General features: G+C 55.1%; 1 protein-coding gene across 18 annotated transcripts in view; it reads right to left on the bottom strand.

Moving 5' to 3' along the window:
• JAKMIP3 (Janus kinase and microtubule interacting protein 3) overlaps nucleotides 1–15,624 on the bottom strand; it is an 89,428-nt gene that overhangs the window by 44,947 nt on the left and 28,857 nt on the right. For all 18 annotated transcript variants that reach the window (XM_070781123.1, XM_070781121.1, XM_070781122.1 and 15 more), the window contains exons 2-3: nucleotides 3,526–3,737; nucleotides 2,564–3,061 (exon numbers count right to left, since the gene is read on the bottom strand). In XM_070781123.1, coding sequence (XP_070637224.1) covers nucleotides 2,564–3,061; nucleotides 3,526–3,660 — 633 coding nt within the window. In that variant the 5' untranslated portion in view covers nucleotides 3,661–3,737. The remainder of the gene's footprint in view (nucleotides 1–2,563; nucleotides 3,062–3,525; nucleotides 3,738–15,624) is intronic.

Genomic DNA, 15,624 nt, shown 5'->3' with positions numbered 1-15,624 from the left:
CCATAACTTCTGGGGAAGGATGAGGAAGGACCAGGAATCAGAATACCGTATAGTTTCTTAAGACCAACACTCAGAGTCAGAAGACAACGCAGAAATCCCTTCAAATTCTAATAAAAGTTTTCCAACCTCTAATACCACATCGAGTTACAACATCCACTGTGAGTGTGGTTAGACTAAAAACTCCACGCACACAAAGTCTCACAAAATACATTTCCCTCCTTCTGTCTCCAGAAAGCGATCAGAGAATGTACTTTCCCCCAGTTGAGAAACATTCATCCTAGAAAGAGGAAGGTAAGGGAGGGGTCTAACACAGGAGGGAGGGATGGTTTCCCAGGTTGGTGACAAAGAGAATTCAGGATTCGGGCTGCTTCAGGAAACCGGTCTGTCCAGGGGAGATGTGAAGAGCAAGCGCTCCAGGAAGGATGTCTCGGAACACAGACATGGGCAGGATTCCTAATGCTTTACTGTATTGACCGGGGATTCCTTCCTCCAGAAATTCAGGGGTGTCGCAAAGAGTTGGACTCAACTAAAGCAACTTAACACCTGTTCACTTGAAAATTAAGCAAATGGAAAAAATTAATTTGGTGGAAAATAAAAGTGTGTACAAGAGAGGTTGTGGGCCACAGTGGGTCTTTGGTGAACGTTCACAGAGCAACTGTAACACGAACAGTAAACACTCATTTCAGCCCCGACGGAGCAGCCAGCCTGTCCCGACAGCCTTCTCCCTGGCTCGCGCCCCACCTCCCGGGAAACAGGAACCAGAGCAGGAAGGGCCCGGGGAATGGGCGTCTGGGCACCTGCTCCCTCGGCTCCTCGACTGGGCCAAGTGCCCCCAGAGCCACCCTCTTGTCCGAGGCCCTTGCCCACAGGGGCAGCACCTGCCCTGGCCCCTTCCCTGGAGCCACAGCCAGGCCCCACCGGGGTCCCTGGGGCTCCGCAAAGCTGCCCTCCCTGTCTATGGTGTGCTGTGTGTCCTGTTGAGAATGGGACTCGGGGGGCGAGAGGCTAATCGGGAAACAGAGGAAGAGCTAAACCTGAGAATCAAGAAGGGGAGGTGCAGGCACATACTGAGGGTTTGGAATAAAACTCGGAAGAATGAGCTAGAACTGCAAGTGGGTCCCTCTGGGGAGCCCAGGTCAAGGTTGAGGACTATGGTCGGTTCTGTCATGACCCTGTGCTTAAGGAAATCGGGCCACGAGCCTCCATGATGAACACCGAGGCCAATCGAGGTGATGGACAGAGTGTGGATTTGGGCAGTGGGTGCTGACCCGGTACCAACACACAGCCCAGAGATGAATGCAGAGTTGAAAGGGAGAGTGTGGAACAGGGACATTCTGGAAAGGGGGAGGGGGCCACCCGGGGAGGGGTGTCTGGGCCCCGCACGCACAGCGTGACAGACCTGTGCTTGTTCACAGCCCCAAGTTCTGTGCCCTGCGTCCAGAGCGACTGCAACACTTCTGGGAAACCAACACGGTGGTCTTTGGAACCCAGAAGCCCAGGAGGCTGGGAGAGGTGCACGGCTGTGCTGGAGGAAAGCTGGCTGCACCCCCAAGGGGTCCCCAGGGTAGCCAGCTGCAAAGCCAGCTGTGCCCTGATGAAGTGCCTGGCAGGACTGACAGGCTCATTTCCCCCCAGTCGCCAAGGAGGTCCAGGCTCCAAGGAATGAGGAGAATCGAGTGGAACCCCCCACAACCTTTGAGCGTTCTTCACAGCCTCTCCTCACAGGGGCTCGGGAGCATCGGGCAGCTACTCATGGGAGCCAGGGGATGCACAGAGTTCCTGACCTGCGAAGAGCCACTCCTTCCCAGACTTCACAGCTCGGGATCGCTGGGATGGCCCTGGGCGGGACCCTTGCCTGTAGGCCTCTGATCTCCCCTCTCTGGGTCCAGCGAGCTCACTAACTGCAGACCCTCCTGGTTATGGAGCCGGAGCTTATGTCATCCAACTGGCCCCTGCACGCCTTGAGCTTAACATGGGGCTGCAAGACGGGGGATCTTTCATAAACCCACTTTTGGGGGACGGGGGAGGCCCCCTTGTGGGCGTCTGGTTCTGACCAAGCTGGAAATGGGAAGGAAAGCTGGGTGGGGTGGAGCGGGGAGGACTGCGGCCTCCTGGGCCCTGGGCCACTGACTGACTGGTGAGTTCTGAACCGCATCCTGCTGTTTTCAGCAGCCTGGCCTCTCTGGAGTCCTCAAACCAAGAGCAGAGGTGCGAGGCGCCCTGTGCCCCTGTGCGGGCGGAACCGCCTGAGAGCAAAGACAAAGCGCTGCCCCGCCTGTCCGGCGCCAAGCCGCCCTCCCCCAGCCCCGCCCTCCCCGCCGTCCCCGCCCCCGAGCCCCCGCCCACCCCGCCCCGCCCCCGAGCCCCCGCCCTTCTGAGCCCCGCCCCCTGAGCCCCCCTTACCCTCCCCTCCCCTGCCCTCCGAGCCCTGCCCCGCCCCGCCCCTTCCCAGTCCCGCCCCCGCCCCCGCCCCCGCCCCCGCCCCTCCCTGAGCCCCGCCCCCTGAGCCCCCCTTACCAGCCCCGCCCCGCTGCGCGCCCCTGCCCCCGCCGCGCGCACGTACCAGCCGGCGGATCTCGCGCTCGCACTCCTTTTTGATGCGGGAGATCTCCTCCTGGTGCAGGTGGTACACGCTCCTGATCTCCGCGGCCTTGATCTTGTCGGCGCGGATGACCAGGGTCAGCGCCTCCTCCACCTGCCTCTTGGCGCCCTTCAGCTCCGAGATCTCCTGCTGCATCTTCACCTTCTCCACCTCGAAGCCCTTCTTGGCCTCCTCCTTGGCCTCGGACAGCAGCACGGTGCGCGCCCTGTCCGGGCCGCCGTCGCGCACGGCGTGCAGCAGCGCCTGCAGCCGCTGGTTCTCGCTGTCCTTGGTCCTGATGACGCGCAGCAGCTCGGCCTCGTGCTGCCGCAGTAGCGCCTCCCGCAGCGCCTGCAGCTCCTTCATCTTCTCCTCGTGCAGCTTGGTCCTGAGCTCGGTGAGCAGAACGGCGCTCTTGTGCTGTTCGTGCTCCCGCGCCTGCCTGAGCTCCTGGTTCTTCTCCCTCTCCACCCGGCCGACCTGCGGCACAGCGAGACACGGTCGGCCCGGAGCCAGACTGCCGCGACACCCGAGCGCAGCGTTCGGAAAGGCTGTGTGTTCTTGCAGAGTTGGGAGCTACCGTCTATTAGGGAAGGTCTCGTTAAAACACAGGTTGAAAACAGTCAAGCCTCGAGGGTGGGCAGCGTGATACTATGCACCCAGTAGGCGCCAACCCTGGAAGCAAGAGGGCAGACGCACGGGTGTCCGGAAACCTGCGTGCTCAGGAGGCTGAAACCAGCACCTCTCAAACGAATCCGCCAAGGAGGGGCCAAGGCCGTAGGGGGCAGGGGGTGGGGGCTCCTGCCCCCCGGACGGCTTCAGCCCAAACGAGGGATGTCTCACTTACCTTCTACGACACTCTCAGCAAAGGGAGAAACCAACGCAGGCGGGGTGGGGGCGGGTCGGGGCGGGGGCTGTGTGTGGGGGCGGGGTTGGGGGCCCACCTTGCTCTTTTCCTGCTGCAGCTCGATCTGGATCTCAGTGAGCTTGGCCCGCAGGTCCTCGTTGGCAGCCTGCAGGGCGGCGAGGACCTCCGCCTTGTCCCCCTTGCTCCGGCCGCCTGCGCCCTTCTTGGACATGGTGAGGGTGGCCCGAGGGGCAGCCGCGCGTCTGGGCCGATCGCCTGCCTGTAGCTTCTCTACATCTTCTCACTCACCTGAGGGAAAGCGCGCTGTGAGCAGACCGCACGGAGCCTGGGGGGACCCACGAACAGGGTGCGAGGGGATACATCTGCTGGCCTGAGTCTTCGGCCGGACTGCCCACCGTGTCACAGACCGCAGGGGCCGCCTGCCCTCCACCCACACCCCGGATGGAACCCTCTCCATGGAAGCACATTTCTCGTGCCTCTGGGATAACAGACGATCAGATCAGATCAGATCAGATCAGTCACTCAGTCGTGTCCGACTCTTTGCAACCCCATGAATCGCAGCACGCCAGGCCTCCCTGTCCATCACCAACTCCCGGAGTTCACTCAGACTCACGTCCATCGAGTCAGTCATACCATCCAGCCATCTCATCCTCTGTCGTCCCCTTCTCCTCCTGCCCCCAATCCCTCCCAGCATCAGAGTCTTTTCCAATGAGTCAACACTTCGCATGAGGTGGCCAAAGTACTGGAGTTTCACCTTTAGCATCATTCCTTCCAAAGAAATCCCAGGGCTGATCTCCTTCAGAATGGACTGGTTGGATCTCCTTGCAGTCCAAGGGACTCTCAAGAGTCTTCTCCAACACCATAGTTCAAAAGCATCAATTCTTCGGTGCTCAGCCTTCTTCACAGTCCAACTCTCACATCCATACATGACCACAGGAAAAATCATAGCCTTGACTAGACGAACTTTTGTTGGCAAAGTAATGTCTCTGCTTTTGAATATGCTATCTAGGTTGGTCATAACTTTCCTTCCAAGGAGTAAGCGTCTTTTAATTTCATGGCTGCAGTCACCATCTGTAGTGATTTTGGAGCCCAGAAAAATAAAGTCTGACACTGTTTCCACTGTTTCCCCATCTATTTCCCATGAAGTGATGGCACCGGATGCCATGATCTTCGTTTTCTGAATGTTGAGCTTTAAGCCAACTTTTTCACTCTCCTCTTTCACTTTCATCAAGAGGCTTTTGAGTTCCTCTTCACTTTCTGCCATAAGGGTGGTAATATCTGCATATCTGAGGTTATTGATATTTCTCCCGGCAATCTTGATTCCAGCTTGTGCTTCATCCAGCCCAGTGTTTCTCATGATGTACTCTGCATATAAGTTAAATAAACAGGGTGACAATATACAGCCTTGACAAACTCCTTTTCCTATTTGGAACCAGTCTGTTGTGCCATGTCCAGTTCTAACTGTTGCTTCCTGACCTGCATACAAATTTCTCAAGAGGCAGATCTGCGGGGAGCTGCCCGTGAGAACGGGGTCCTTTGTCTGAAGGACACAGCTCTGGGAGCTGCCTCAGTCCTTGAGGGTTTGTTTGCAAACATAGCTCTCTGTCCTGCCACCCCAGAGATTAGGCGCTTATTTACTGCAGGCACCTGGAATTCTGTGCAAACTTCTCATGCACAGAGAAATGTTATCTGGTGTAAGAAATAATAACAGGGAGCCATTCCCATGCTCTCAAGATTTCTTGTAACTGTTTGTAAGATGTATAGGCCAACTAAGAAAAAATGTCAACTGTTTCGTCTTTCTCACGCTTTTCTGTATAAATATGAGATGTTGAATAAAGTTGGTGTCAGACTGCGTCCCTTCGTGGTGACGTGTCTGAACCTCTCGACCCCATCTTTGTAGTCTCTTGCTTTAGTTTCTTTCTTAGCCCCGCCGTGCACGTTCTCGGGACCTGATCGACTTTGCCGGCTGGCTCCGGCACAGATCAGGTGTTCTGGTATTCCCATCTCTTTCAGAATTTTCCACAGTTTATTGTGATCCACACAGTCAAAGACTTTGGCATAGTCAATAAAGCAGAAATAGATGTTTTTCTGGAATTCTCTTCCTTTTTCCATGATCCAGCAGATGTTGGCAATTTGATCTCTGATTCCTCTGCCTTTTCTAAAATCAGCTTGAACATCAGGAAGTTCACGGTTCACTTATTGTTGAAGCCTGGCTTGGAGAATTTTGAGCATTACTTTACTAGCGTGTGAGATGAGTGCAATTGTGCCGTAGTTTGAGCATTCTTTGGCATTGCCTTTTTTGGGGATTGGAATGAAAACTGACCTTTTCCAGTCCTGTGGCCACTGCTGAGTTTTCCAAATTTGCTGGCATATTGAGTGCAGCACTTTCACAGCATCATCTTTCAGGATTTGAAAGAGCTCAACTGGAATTCCATCACCTCCACTAGCTTTGTTCATAGTGATGCTTTCTAAGGCCCACTTGACTTCACATTCCAGGATGTCTGGCTCTAGGTCAGTGATCACATCATCATGATTATCTGGGTCATGAAGATCTTTTTTGTACAGTTCTTCTGTGTATTCTTGCCATCTCTTCTTAATATCTTCTGCTTCTGTTAGGTCCATACCATTTATCGAGCCCATCTTTGCATGAAATGTTCCTTTGGTATCTCCAATTTTCTTGAAGAGATCCCTAGTCTTTCCCATTCTGTTGCTTTCCTCTATTTCTTTGCATTGATCGCTGAAGAAGGCTTTCTTATCTCTTCTTGCTATTCTTTGGAACTCTGCATTCAGATGTTTATATCTTTCCTTTTCTCCTTTGCTTTTCGCTTCTCTTCTCTTCACAGCTATTTGTAAGGCCTCCCAAGACAGCCATTTTGCTTTTTTGCATTTCTTTTCCATGGGGATGGTCTTGATCCCTGTCTCCTGTACAATGTCACGAACCTCATTCCATAGTTCATCAGGCACTCTATCTATCAGATCTAGGCCCTTAAATCTATTTCTCACTTCCACTGTATAATCATAAGGGATTTGATTTAGGTCATACCTGAATGGTCTAGTGGTTTTCCCTACTTTCCTCAGTACATGTTTATTCTTTGCCCCTTTGCAATAAGACTCTGGGGACCAAAGTTAGGGCCCAACTTCTCACAGGATGTGTGGCAGATGGATGGCAGGAGCGGGTGTGAAACACGAGCTTCTCTGACATGAACGGAGGGGCGTCTGGGACCCCTGGGGCCCATGAACCAGCTTGGAAGGGGTCGCACCCTCAGCCCAGGAGACCAAGTCTTGGTGGGCGTGTGCACACCCTGGACGACCTGGGCTCCGGGCTCCACCCTGGCTTGTTCACCTGTCACCCCACCTGGACGCCTGAGTCTGCTGGCCCAGGCCCGGGGCAGCCCCCACTCCTCCCGTATCCCAGTGCCCAGCACCCAGTGTGAGACTGGGAGAGTCCACTAGCTTTGCCTGGATTAAAAGGCAGAGGGGTTCGGGGTTCTGCTCCCCTGCTGCCTGGCCCCCTCCCCCTGCCTGTCTCCTCACCGGCACAGAGACACAGAGTGTCCCAAGGTGTCCCCGAGGCCTCCATCCTGTGCTTAGACACCTGCCCGGTACACTGCTCAGGCTCTTCCAGGCCAGGTCTGGGAGCCCTGCAGGACCATGGGTTCCTACTGGCCTCCTGGAGCTCCAGGTGGGGGGCTCGGTGACCCCAGCCCTCAGCCTTCTGTGAGCAGGAGCCTGGCCCCACAGTTGCTGTGCAGCGTCCTCAGCCGCCTGGCCACCCTCCCTAGGACCCCTGTGACCATCTCTGGTCTGTTCTCTGCAGCTGCCTTTAAGCAACATTGACCAGACCCCCTCCCCGGCCCCAGAAACCCCCGCTGCCCTGTGTCCGCCTCAGATCACAGGGAATTCCGAGCTCCTGTGCAACTGGCTGGCTGCCGTCCACCCCAGCTAGCATTTCCTCAATGTTTTCTGAAAACAGGCGTGTTATGTTTTACTTATTTTAAAATGAAACTCCGCAGGCCTTTCCTGGACAGAGAGGCAGCCTCACCGGCCATCTGAGAGGAGAGGAAGGGCAGGGTGAAATGAGCGAGGGGCTCGGGGCGGTGCCCACACTGGCCGGCAGCAGAGGGGCGCTCCCCGCTCCCGCCCCCCAGCCAGCCCGGCCCACCCAGCCGCTGGCTCGTCCACAGTCCGCCAGCATTTCCTCCCACAGGCTCACACGGACAGCATGGCTCGGGCTGCTTGGTACCCCTGCCTGCCGCCTGGACCCTGGGGTACTGAGCAGCCTCTGCCCAGGCCCTGGCCTCCCGGCACCGATAGCTTTCGTTCGATAAAATAACAGGCCTCGAGCCCCTGCCCGGCAGCCCCCTAAAGGCGAGGTCCTGCCTTTCCCAGCGCATTTGGGCACAAAGAGCAAGTGTGTTGAAGTCGCTATTTATGGGAAGAGTGTGGACAGACGAACTCTCCCCAGAGCCCGCTGGGAGCGTGCGGGGTGTCCCAGACGCCCACGCCGGGGCAGGGACTCCAGGGCCCCGCCCGCCCCGAGGCTGTGCCCCCGGGGGCGCTTGATGGGATGATTGCCTGTGAGCAGTGTGGGGGTCGCCCCTCCCCACACCCTACTTGCACTGAGCGCATGCGCACTGAGCCTTTGGCTGGAGCGCCGCCCCGGCTCCTCCCACATCCGAGCGGACAGCGCCCACACCAGTGACTCGGAGGCTGCGTGTGCCTGGGGGCTCCGGGGCCTCTGGCCCACGTCCTGGTGCTCACACACCCACACCAGTGAAGTGCCAGCTGCCACGGTCACCTCGTCTCCCGGATGCCGTCACGCTCCCACGTCCTTCCTGTTACCCGGGACACAGACGGGGTGGGCGGAGGGCAGACAGAGGCCTTGGGAACGTGAGGTCCAGCGGGCACCGCGGAGCCTCCCCCTTGGGGATGCCAGGAGCTCTGGCTCCCACGCGGCAACCTGGATGGTGCCCAGGGCTATGGCACACTCTCTGAAGAGCCCCAAGCTTGGCCAGTGGGGTTCAGGCCTGAGCAGGACCCCGGGCGGGGGTGGGGCTCTGCTGGACAGAGCCCTCGGGACCACTCCCGGGGTCGCCCGGGTCAGCGCGGGGGCTGGAGCCAGCGGGGTCGGCCCCTCCGCTCTCCCGAGGGTCTCCTGTGGCCGAGACCCTCCGGGCCCCCTCTGAAGCCCACGCCGCCCATCCCAGATGGCCCCGCACGGCCCCTCACGGATCCTGCGGGGACGGCAGGGCACAGAGCCCCAGGGCTGAGTGGTCAGGGTAGGGGCGGGGGCGCAGCAGCAGGGGTTCCCCGCCTCCCCCCTCCACCACCTCCCCACCACGGGGGCCGCGCTCGGACGGCCCTCCCAGCACCCACCCCTTCTCCTGTGCAGCCCTGCACACGCCTCCCTGGCTTGACCCCCTCTGCCTGGCCTCACTAACTCCCATGAGGCCCTGGTGACCTAGGGGCCCAGCGCACTGCAGGCTCTCGGTCTCCAGGGAAGGCCCGGTTCCCTGGGAGCAGGACTGAGTCAGATCGGCCGTGCCAGGTGGACGGAGCCCAGCTTCCACTTGGAGCCACCGCCCACGCCGTCTGAACCTCAATGCAGAACACACTCAAGTCAGGCCTCTGGCGGCCTGCTCACGAGGCTCGAGGCTGGGGGTTGAGGTGCTGGTGGGAAGGGGCTGTAAGGCACGACCCGGAGGCAGCCCCCTGATGAGGACGCACCTGAGCACCTCTGCACGCGGTTCGTGGTGAGAGCCTGCCTCGCGGTGCCGGCACCTTGGTCCTGAGGTTGAATCAGACCCTCCGAAGCCGGTGTGACCTCTGCGCCCCCGCAGGAAGCCCAGGGACAGGAGGAGGGCGGGCATCTCTCCGGGTCCTCTCACTCTCCCCATGCCAGACCGGCACCCACATGAGGCCCCAGCCAACCGTGTGTGCCCCGCTTTGGTCGGAAGTCCTTAAATGATCAGGTCGATGGTGCAGTCCGCCCACTCCCATCTCAGGGTCTCCAAGGAGGTAATAACGCAAGCAGAAGAGCACCCCTCGGGTCTCTGAGTGAGTTGTTTTGTGCTCGGAGGGTTTAGAGTGAGACACAGCTTGCGGCCCAGGGCGTGTTGGCACCACGGTTGGGTCACCTTGGAGGCTGGTCTGGACACCTCGCCCCACCTCGGTCCTGCCGGCCTCCATCCAGTTTTCTCCACGTGGAGCCCGCGGGCTGGTGTGCTGCCCCAAGCATGCAGGTAGAAGGAAACTGCCAACACGCAGGCATCACCTGGGTGACGCCCCAGCAAGGGGTGAGTGAGCAGGGTCACGAAGGGGCTTCGACCTTGCAGAGCCGGTCATCTTTGCCCGGATGCTCTCTGGGTTAAGAGGCTGACCCACAGCCAGCAAAGGATGCGTTTGATGCTTCTGGTCTGGTCATTTCTGTGCAAACCCAAGGCCATGGTTGGCGGGGGACGCTCCCTGTCACATCCCACAGGGACCCCTTAAGTACAGGCCATCAGACAAATGCTCGGAGGAGCGGGGAGGTCCAGCCGTGACGGCAGTGGGCAGTCATGTGGGCTGTAGGCTGTGGGGAGCTCAAACCCGGGTGGGGTTGGTTCCAAGGCACCTCCTCCTCCCAACTTCAGACACACTAGTTCCGGAGCACGGTCTTTCAGGAAACTCACAGCACGGAGCATCTGCCCAGAGGAATACACGTCCTACTGGACACGGCCCATTAGGGCTGGTGCACTCCTGCGGTGAGGCCCTCACTGGTAACGGCAAGACTCTCGCTGCAAATCCGATGAAACGTGTGGAACAGGCTCGTTTGACTGCGCTAGGCTGACGTGACACTTAGAAACACGTGTGGTGTTTTAATGAGTCTCTGGAGAGAGATCAGAATTCTTGAGGGTTTGGGCTGTGACCTCTATTTCTAACCACAGCGTTCTCAAAGAAGTCACATGTGTGCTGATCTTGTGCACACCCCGATTGGAAGTAGAGTTTGAAGAAAATGGGGTGACGGCCTTTGACAGGAAGGGAAGGAAAGGGAACTTTCCAGTTCGCTCTCCAGGTTCTGGCGAGAGTGGCAGTGGAGAGCAGGAGGAGCCGGGTGCAGCCCGCCTGCAGGAGGGTGGTCCCTTTTCTCTGTCCGCTTGCCAGGCACACGACCTCCCAGAGGTTTCTAGAAGGTTGTTCTCAAGCCCCCAAAGCATGAGCCTCACCCAAGAAAGCCTATTAATCAGGTCCAGGCTCTCCAGGAGGAAGAAGGCCCAGGGGTTCACCCGGTGGGCCGAGACCCTGCTCCTGGTCATCAGCAGGGAGGGGATCCAGCTCCAGGGGAGGAGCTCTGGGTAAGGAGCCCCCCTCACCCCAAATGTCCCAGGTGGGGTTGGAGGTCACGGGAGAGGAAGAGCCGGATGGGGGCTCTGGGTGGGCGACCACAGGCCCAGTGAGTCAGTCAGCTCACCTGAGCCTGAGAGTGGGGACTTCTCCAGGATGGGACGTCCACCCACAGTGACCATCACACCAGACAGTGAAGGTCCTCTGATGGAGAAGATGCCCGTGCTTCTCACTACACCCACAGTTCTCATCCACAAGACCTCTGCCGTGACTTCAACACTCCCACATTTTGATCCATCAAGTTGGCCGTGAGTCCTCACTCCTAGTCTACAGAACTGAATCCACCCCACAGTCCCTCTGTGTTGAAAGGAGACGTGTGTGATTCAGGCTGCAGCTCTGACTCACCTGTGAATGAGTTAAAGGCTAAAGTTTCCTAGAGGTGCTGTGATTTATTCTTAAATAAACTTCAATATCGGAGAAGGCGATGGCACCCTACTCCAGTACTCTTGCCTGGAAACTCCCATGGACGGAGGAGCCTGGTAGGCTGCAGATCCATGTGTCGATTCAGATGCAGCCTTGTGAGCTGATATAGGTAGATCCTGGTGCACCCCCATGCAGTTCCCACAGGAGAAGCATCTTGAGACACTAGGAATCATGATCAAGACGCTGGCTTCTGGAACGTCAGCAAAGAGACTGTCTTGTCTCCATCTCCGCCCCTACCTTCATCCCTGCCTCAGCCCCTGGCAACCACAAATCTGCCCTCCATTTCTGTAACCTTGTCATTTCAAGAATGTTGTAGAAATGAAGTCGCACAGCAGGACCTTTTGGAGCCAGTGTTCCTCACTCAGTGCAGTGCTGGAGATCCATCCAGGTTGTGTGTGCAGAGTTCACGGGCATTCGTGTTCACTGCTGTGGGTGTAGAGCTCACAGTACAGCCAAGTCATCCACTCACCCACTGAGGGGCAACTGGTGGTTATTGCAGGTCACGCTGCTGTAAATGTCCATGTCCAGGTTGTTGTGTGAACCCAGGTCTTCATTTCTCTGACACAAATGCCTAGAAGTGCAATTTCTGGTCAGACACAGTTGAACGTGTAGTTATTTAAGAAATGGCAAACCGCTTTCCAGAGAGGCTGCACCACGTGACCCTCCCAGCCCCAGCGTGTGAGGGATCCCGTTTCTCAGCATCCTTTACAGCATTTGGTGTTGCTGCTTTTTGTTTATTTTAGCCATTCTGATAAGTGGTATCTCGTTGTGGTTTTATTCCTTCTAACCTACTTTTTAAACTGAAGTATAGTCGATTTACAATGTTGTGTTAATTTCTGCTGTAAGCAAAGTGACTCAGTTTTTTATATATATTTTAAAATACATAGACGATTTCTTTTTCATATTCTTTCGCATCATGGTTTATCACAGGGTATTGAGTGTAATTCCCTGTGCTCTGTGGTAGGACCTCGTTATTATCGATTCTACATGAAATAGTTTGCGTTTGCTAATCCCAAACTCCCCGTCCGTCCCTCCTCTCCTTTTCTCTCTGTTTATGAGTCTGCTTCTGTTCCTTAGATACGTTCGTTCGTGCCATATTCTATATTCCACGTATAAGAGATATCACATTGCTTTTTGTCGTTTTCTAGCTTACTTCATTTACGATGATAATCTCTCAGCCCATCTGTTGGCTGCAAATGGCATGATTTCCTGCTGTTTTGTGGTTGAATAATGTTCCAGTGTATATATGCACCACATCTTCTTTATCTATTCATCTGCTGATGGACACTTAGGCAGAGTCCACACTGTCTTGACTACTGTGAATAGTCCTGCTATGAACACTGGGGTGCGTGTATCTTTGAATTATAGTTTTCTCCAGATGTACGCCCAGGAGTGGGATTGTTGGATCATATGGTAATTCTATTTTTAGTTTTCTGATGAATCTCCACACCGTTGTCCTTTGTGGCTGCACTAACTTACATCCCCCCGACAGTGTAGGAGGGCTGCCTTATCTCCACACCCTCTAGCATTTACTGTTTGTAGACTTTTTGATGATGGCCATTCTGATCAGTGTGAGGTGATACCTCATTGTAGTTTTGACTTGCATTTCTCTAATAATTAGTGACACTGAGCATCTTTTCATGTGCCTATTGGCCATCTGTATGTCTTAGGAGAAATGTCTATTTAAGTCTTCTGCCCATAGTTTGGTTGGGTTGCTTATTTTTTGCTGTTTTGTTGAGCTCTATGAGCTGTTTGATATTTTGGAAATTAAGCTCTTGTTGGCTGCCTTGTTTGCCAATATTTCCTCTGTTTATGGTTTCGTTTGTAGTGCAAAAGCTTGTAAGTTTGCTAAGTTTCCACTTGTTTATTTTTGTTTTTATTTCCACTGCCTTGGGAGACTGACCTAGGGAAACATTGGTGCGATTTATGCCTCGCTGTGGCTTTAATCTGCATTTCCCTCCCCACCGCCGGCAGCCACTGCCCTGTGCTTGTCTGCCATCTGTGCGCCCCCAGCGAGCTGTCTGCTGCTGACCCTCCGGCCAGAGGGGGCCGGCTCTCCTTGGGGCCGCTTCTGTCTGTGCCCGTCCATCCATCTGACTCGCTGGCCTCTTCAACTGCAACCCCAGGAGAAAACCCAGGGAGCTCACCGCTGTGTCTTCCTGGGTCTTGAGGTCGGTAGATGCCCTACCTTCTTCACTCCACCTTTCAGTTTCTTTATATTTGTTTTAGACCAGTGTCCAGAGATTTTATTGTACTAACGGGAGGAACAGGGAGAAGTATGTCTGCTCTGTCTTCTGGAGGCAGAAGGCCACAACTTTATGATCAAAGAAAAAAAAATCTTAGACTTGTATTTACTACTATTTCAGTTAGAATTTAAATCATAAGCGTGATTTAAAACTTGCTGGCTCAAGTCTCAGGATCGAAGACAGACATTATACTAAATGATTGTAGGGAATTCCCTGCAGGTCCAGTGGCTGGGACTCTGGTTTCACTGCTAAGGGCCCAGGTTCGGTCCCTGGTTGGAGGACTAAGATCCTGCAAACCGTGTACCGAGTGGCCAAATTTAAATGAATAAATGAATGGTGGCAGACACCACCCACCTGTTTGAGCAAAGGGTCCCCAGCACTGCCCTCGAGTGAGCGGCTCTGGGAGACGCGTGCTGTGTGAGCCTCTCTGACTCAGTCCTGGGTGGACGCCCCTCCTGAGACACAGGGGCTGCAGCAGCTACGCCTTTGCAAAGTGAACCACTGAGCCTCCTCAGGTGTCAGCACCAGAGTTTTGAAAAGAACAGAAGTGAGTTTATGCACAGCTTTGCTTCTGCCAAACCTGTCACCTGGCCGGTCAGCGTTTAAAAATGGAGACGTCTAACAACCAGATTTCCAAGAGAGACTCTCAGGATCACCAGCCAAAGCCCTGGTTGTTCAGATGAGGAAACCGGGGTCTGGAGGGGGCGTGTCCCCCGAGGAAAGCCGGCTCCAGACCTACCCCCGCCCACAGCAGGCGGCACCACGTAGGCTGGTGGGGTCCCCTCGGGGACTTGTGATCGGAGGCAGCAGGAGAGACCCCAGAGGGCGACCTCTGGACTGAGCCAAACAGGCCGAGCCTGAAAGTCACTCCGTGTTTCTGACTCGGGAAGCTCAAAGGAAAAGCTCAAGAACGGTGTTCTTGAACGGTGCCCAGAAGGGTGCTCAAATACATTTAAAGGAATACAAAGAATTCAGCCCAACAATATAAAATCACAATGTCTGGCATTCAATCAAATGTTTCCAGACCTGCAAAGAAGTAGGGAAATGGGCGCCCTAATGAGAGGAAAAGAACACCGAGCAGCAGAAAGAAATGCAGGCACGAGGCACACGTGGGGGTTAGCAGACCAGAATATCAGCACAGCCAGAGCTCATAAAGCCACAATTCCCACAACGCAGGGGAAACAGCAGCCTGTCAAGAAGAGACAGAGAATAAATTCCAAAGACCCACATCAATAATATAGAGGTTAAAATACCATGTCTGAGACAAAAAAAATACAGTGTGTGGTATTAACAGCAGAATTGTCCATCCCAAACGAGAGGTTCTAAACTTTAAACGTAGCACCAGACGTCGTCTAAACTAGAACAGTGATCGGAGACCCACTGCCATTTGTTTCAAAAATACGCCAACAACCTCTTCTTTAGTAAAATCTTCACATTATTCCTCTTCCCTTTGAAATTCTACCAACCACACAGAATAAGGTTATATATCACCCCCATTAGGATACTTTTTTTTTGATTGAAGGCTTCCACTGATCACCCTATCACATCTTTACAGGACAAGAAAATGCATATAAATGGAAATTTACCGTTTTTACTGTGACCTTCAGCGCTGAGGTTATAAAAATGTCTTCCAGGTTGAGTTATCATTGCAATTATTATTGCTCTATACTGGCTCAAATAGTACAAATATATTACAAACTCTGATAAATTATTAAGAAGTAAAATTGTATGAGAAATACATCTCTGAATAAGCTGAAGGGGGCTGGCAATCTGAGTGCTTTAGTTAAACTTCCTCTCCTCCCTGGGTTTGGTGCCCCAGAACTCTCCACTTGCGGAAGGTGGGGCCTGCCTTGCTTTGCAGGGGGCCAGGAGGTAAGGAGGGGGCTGTGGGCAGCCCCCCACCCCAGAAAGCCTTCTAAGTGTGCACAGTTGGTGCAGTGGTCACTGCTCGAAGACCACCGTCCCCCCCGATGCACAACCAAACCAGCGGGCCTGTGGGCATCAGGGGGCATCACGGCACCCGGGCCTGCTGGGGGCCTCCTGTCCTGACCCTGCCCTGGGTGCTGATCCTGGACGGTCCCAGGAAGGGCGCCCAGAGTTTCCGAAAGCCCAGGACAGGCTGC

Source organism: Bos indicus, chromosome 26, assembly GCF_029378745.1.
Source record: "Bos indicus isolate NIAB-ARS_2022 breed Sahiwal x Tharparkar chromosome 26, NIAB-ARS_B.indTharparkar_mat_pri_1.0, whole genome shotgun sequence".
NCBI lineage: Eukaryota > Metazoa > Chordata > Mammalia > Artiodactyla > Bovidae > Bos > Bos indicus.
Note: the sequence above shows the minus strand (reverse complement) of the source record. Positions and strands in the feature narration are given on the sequence as shown.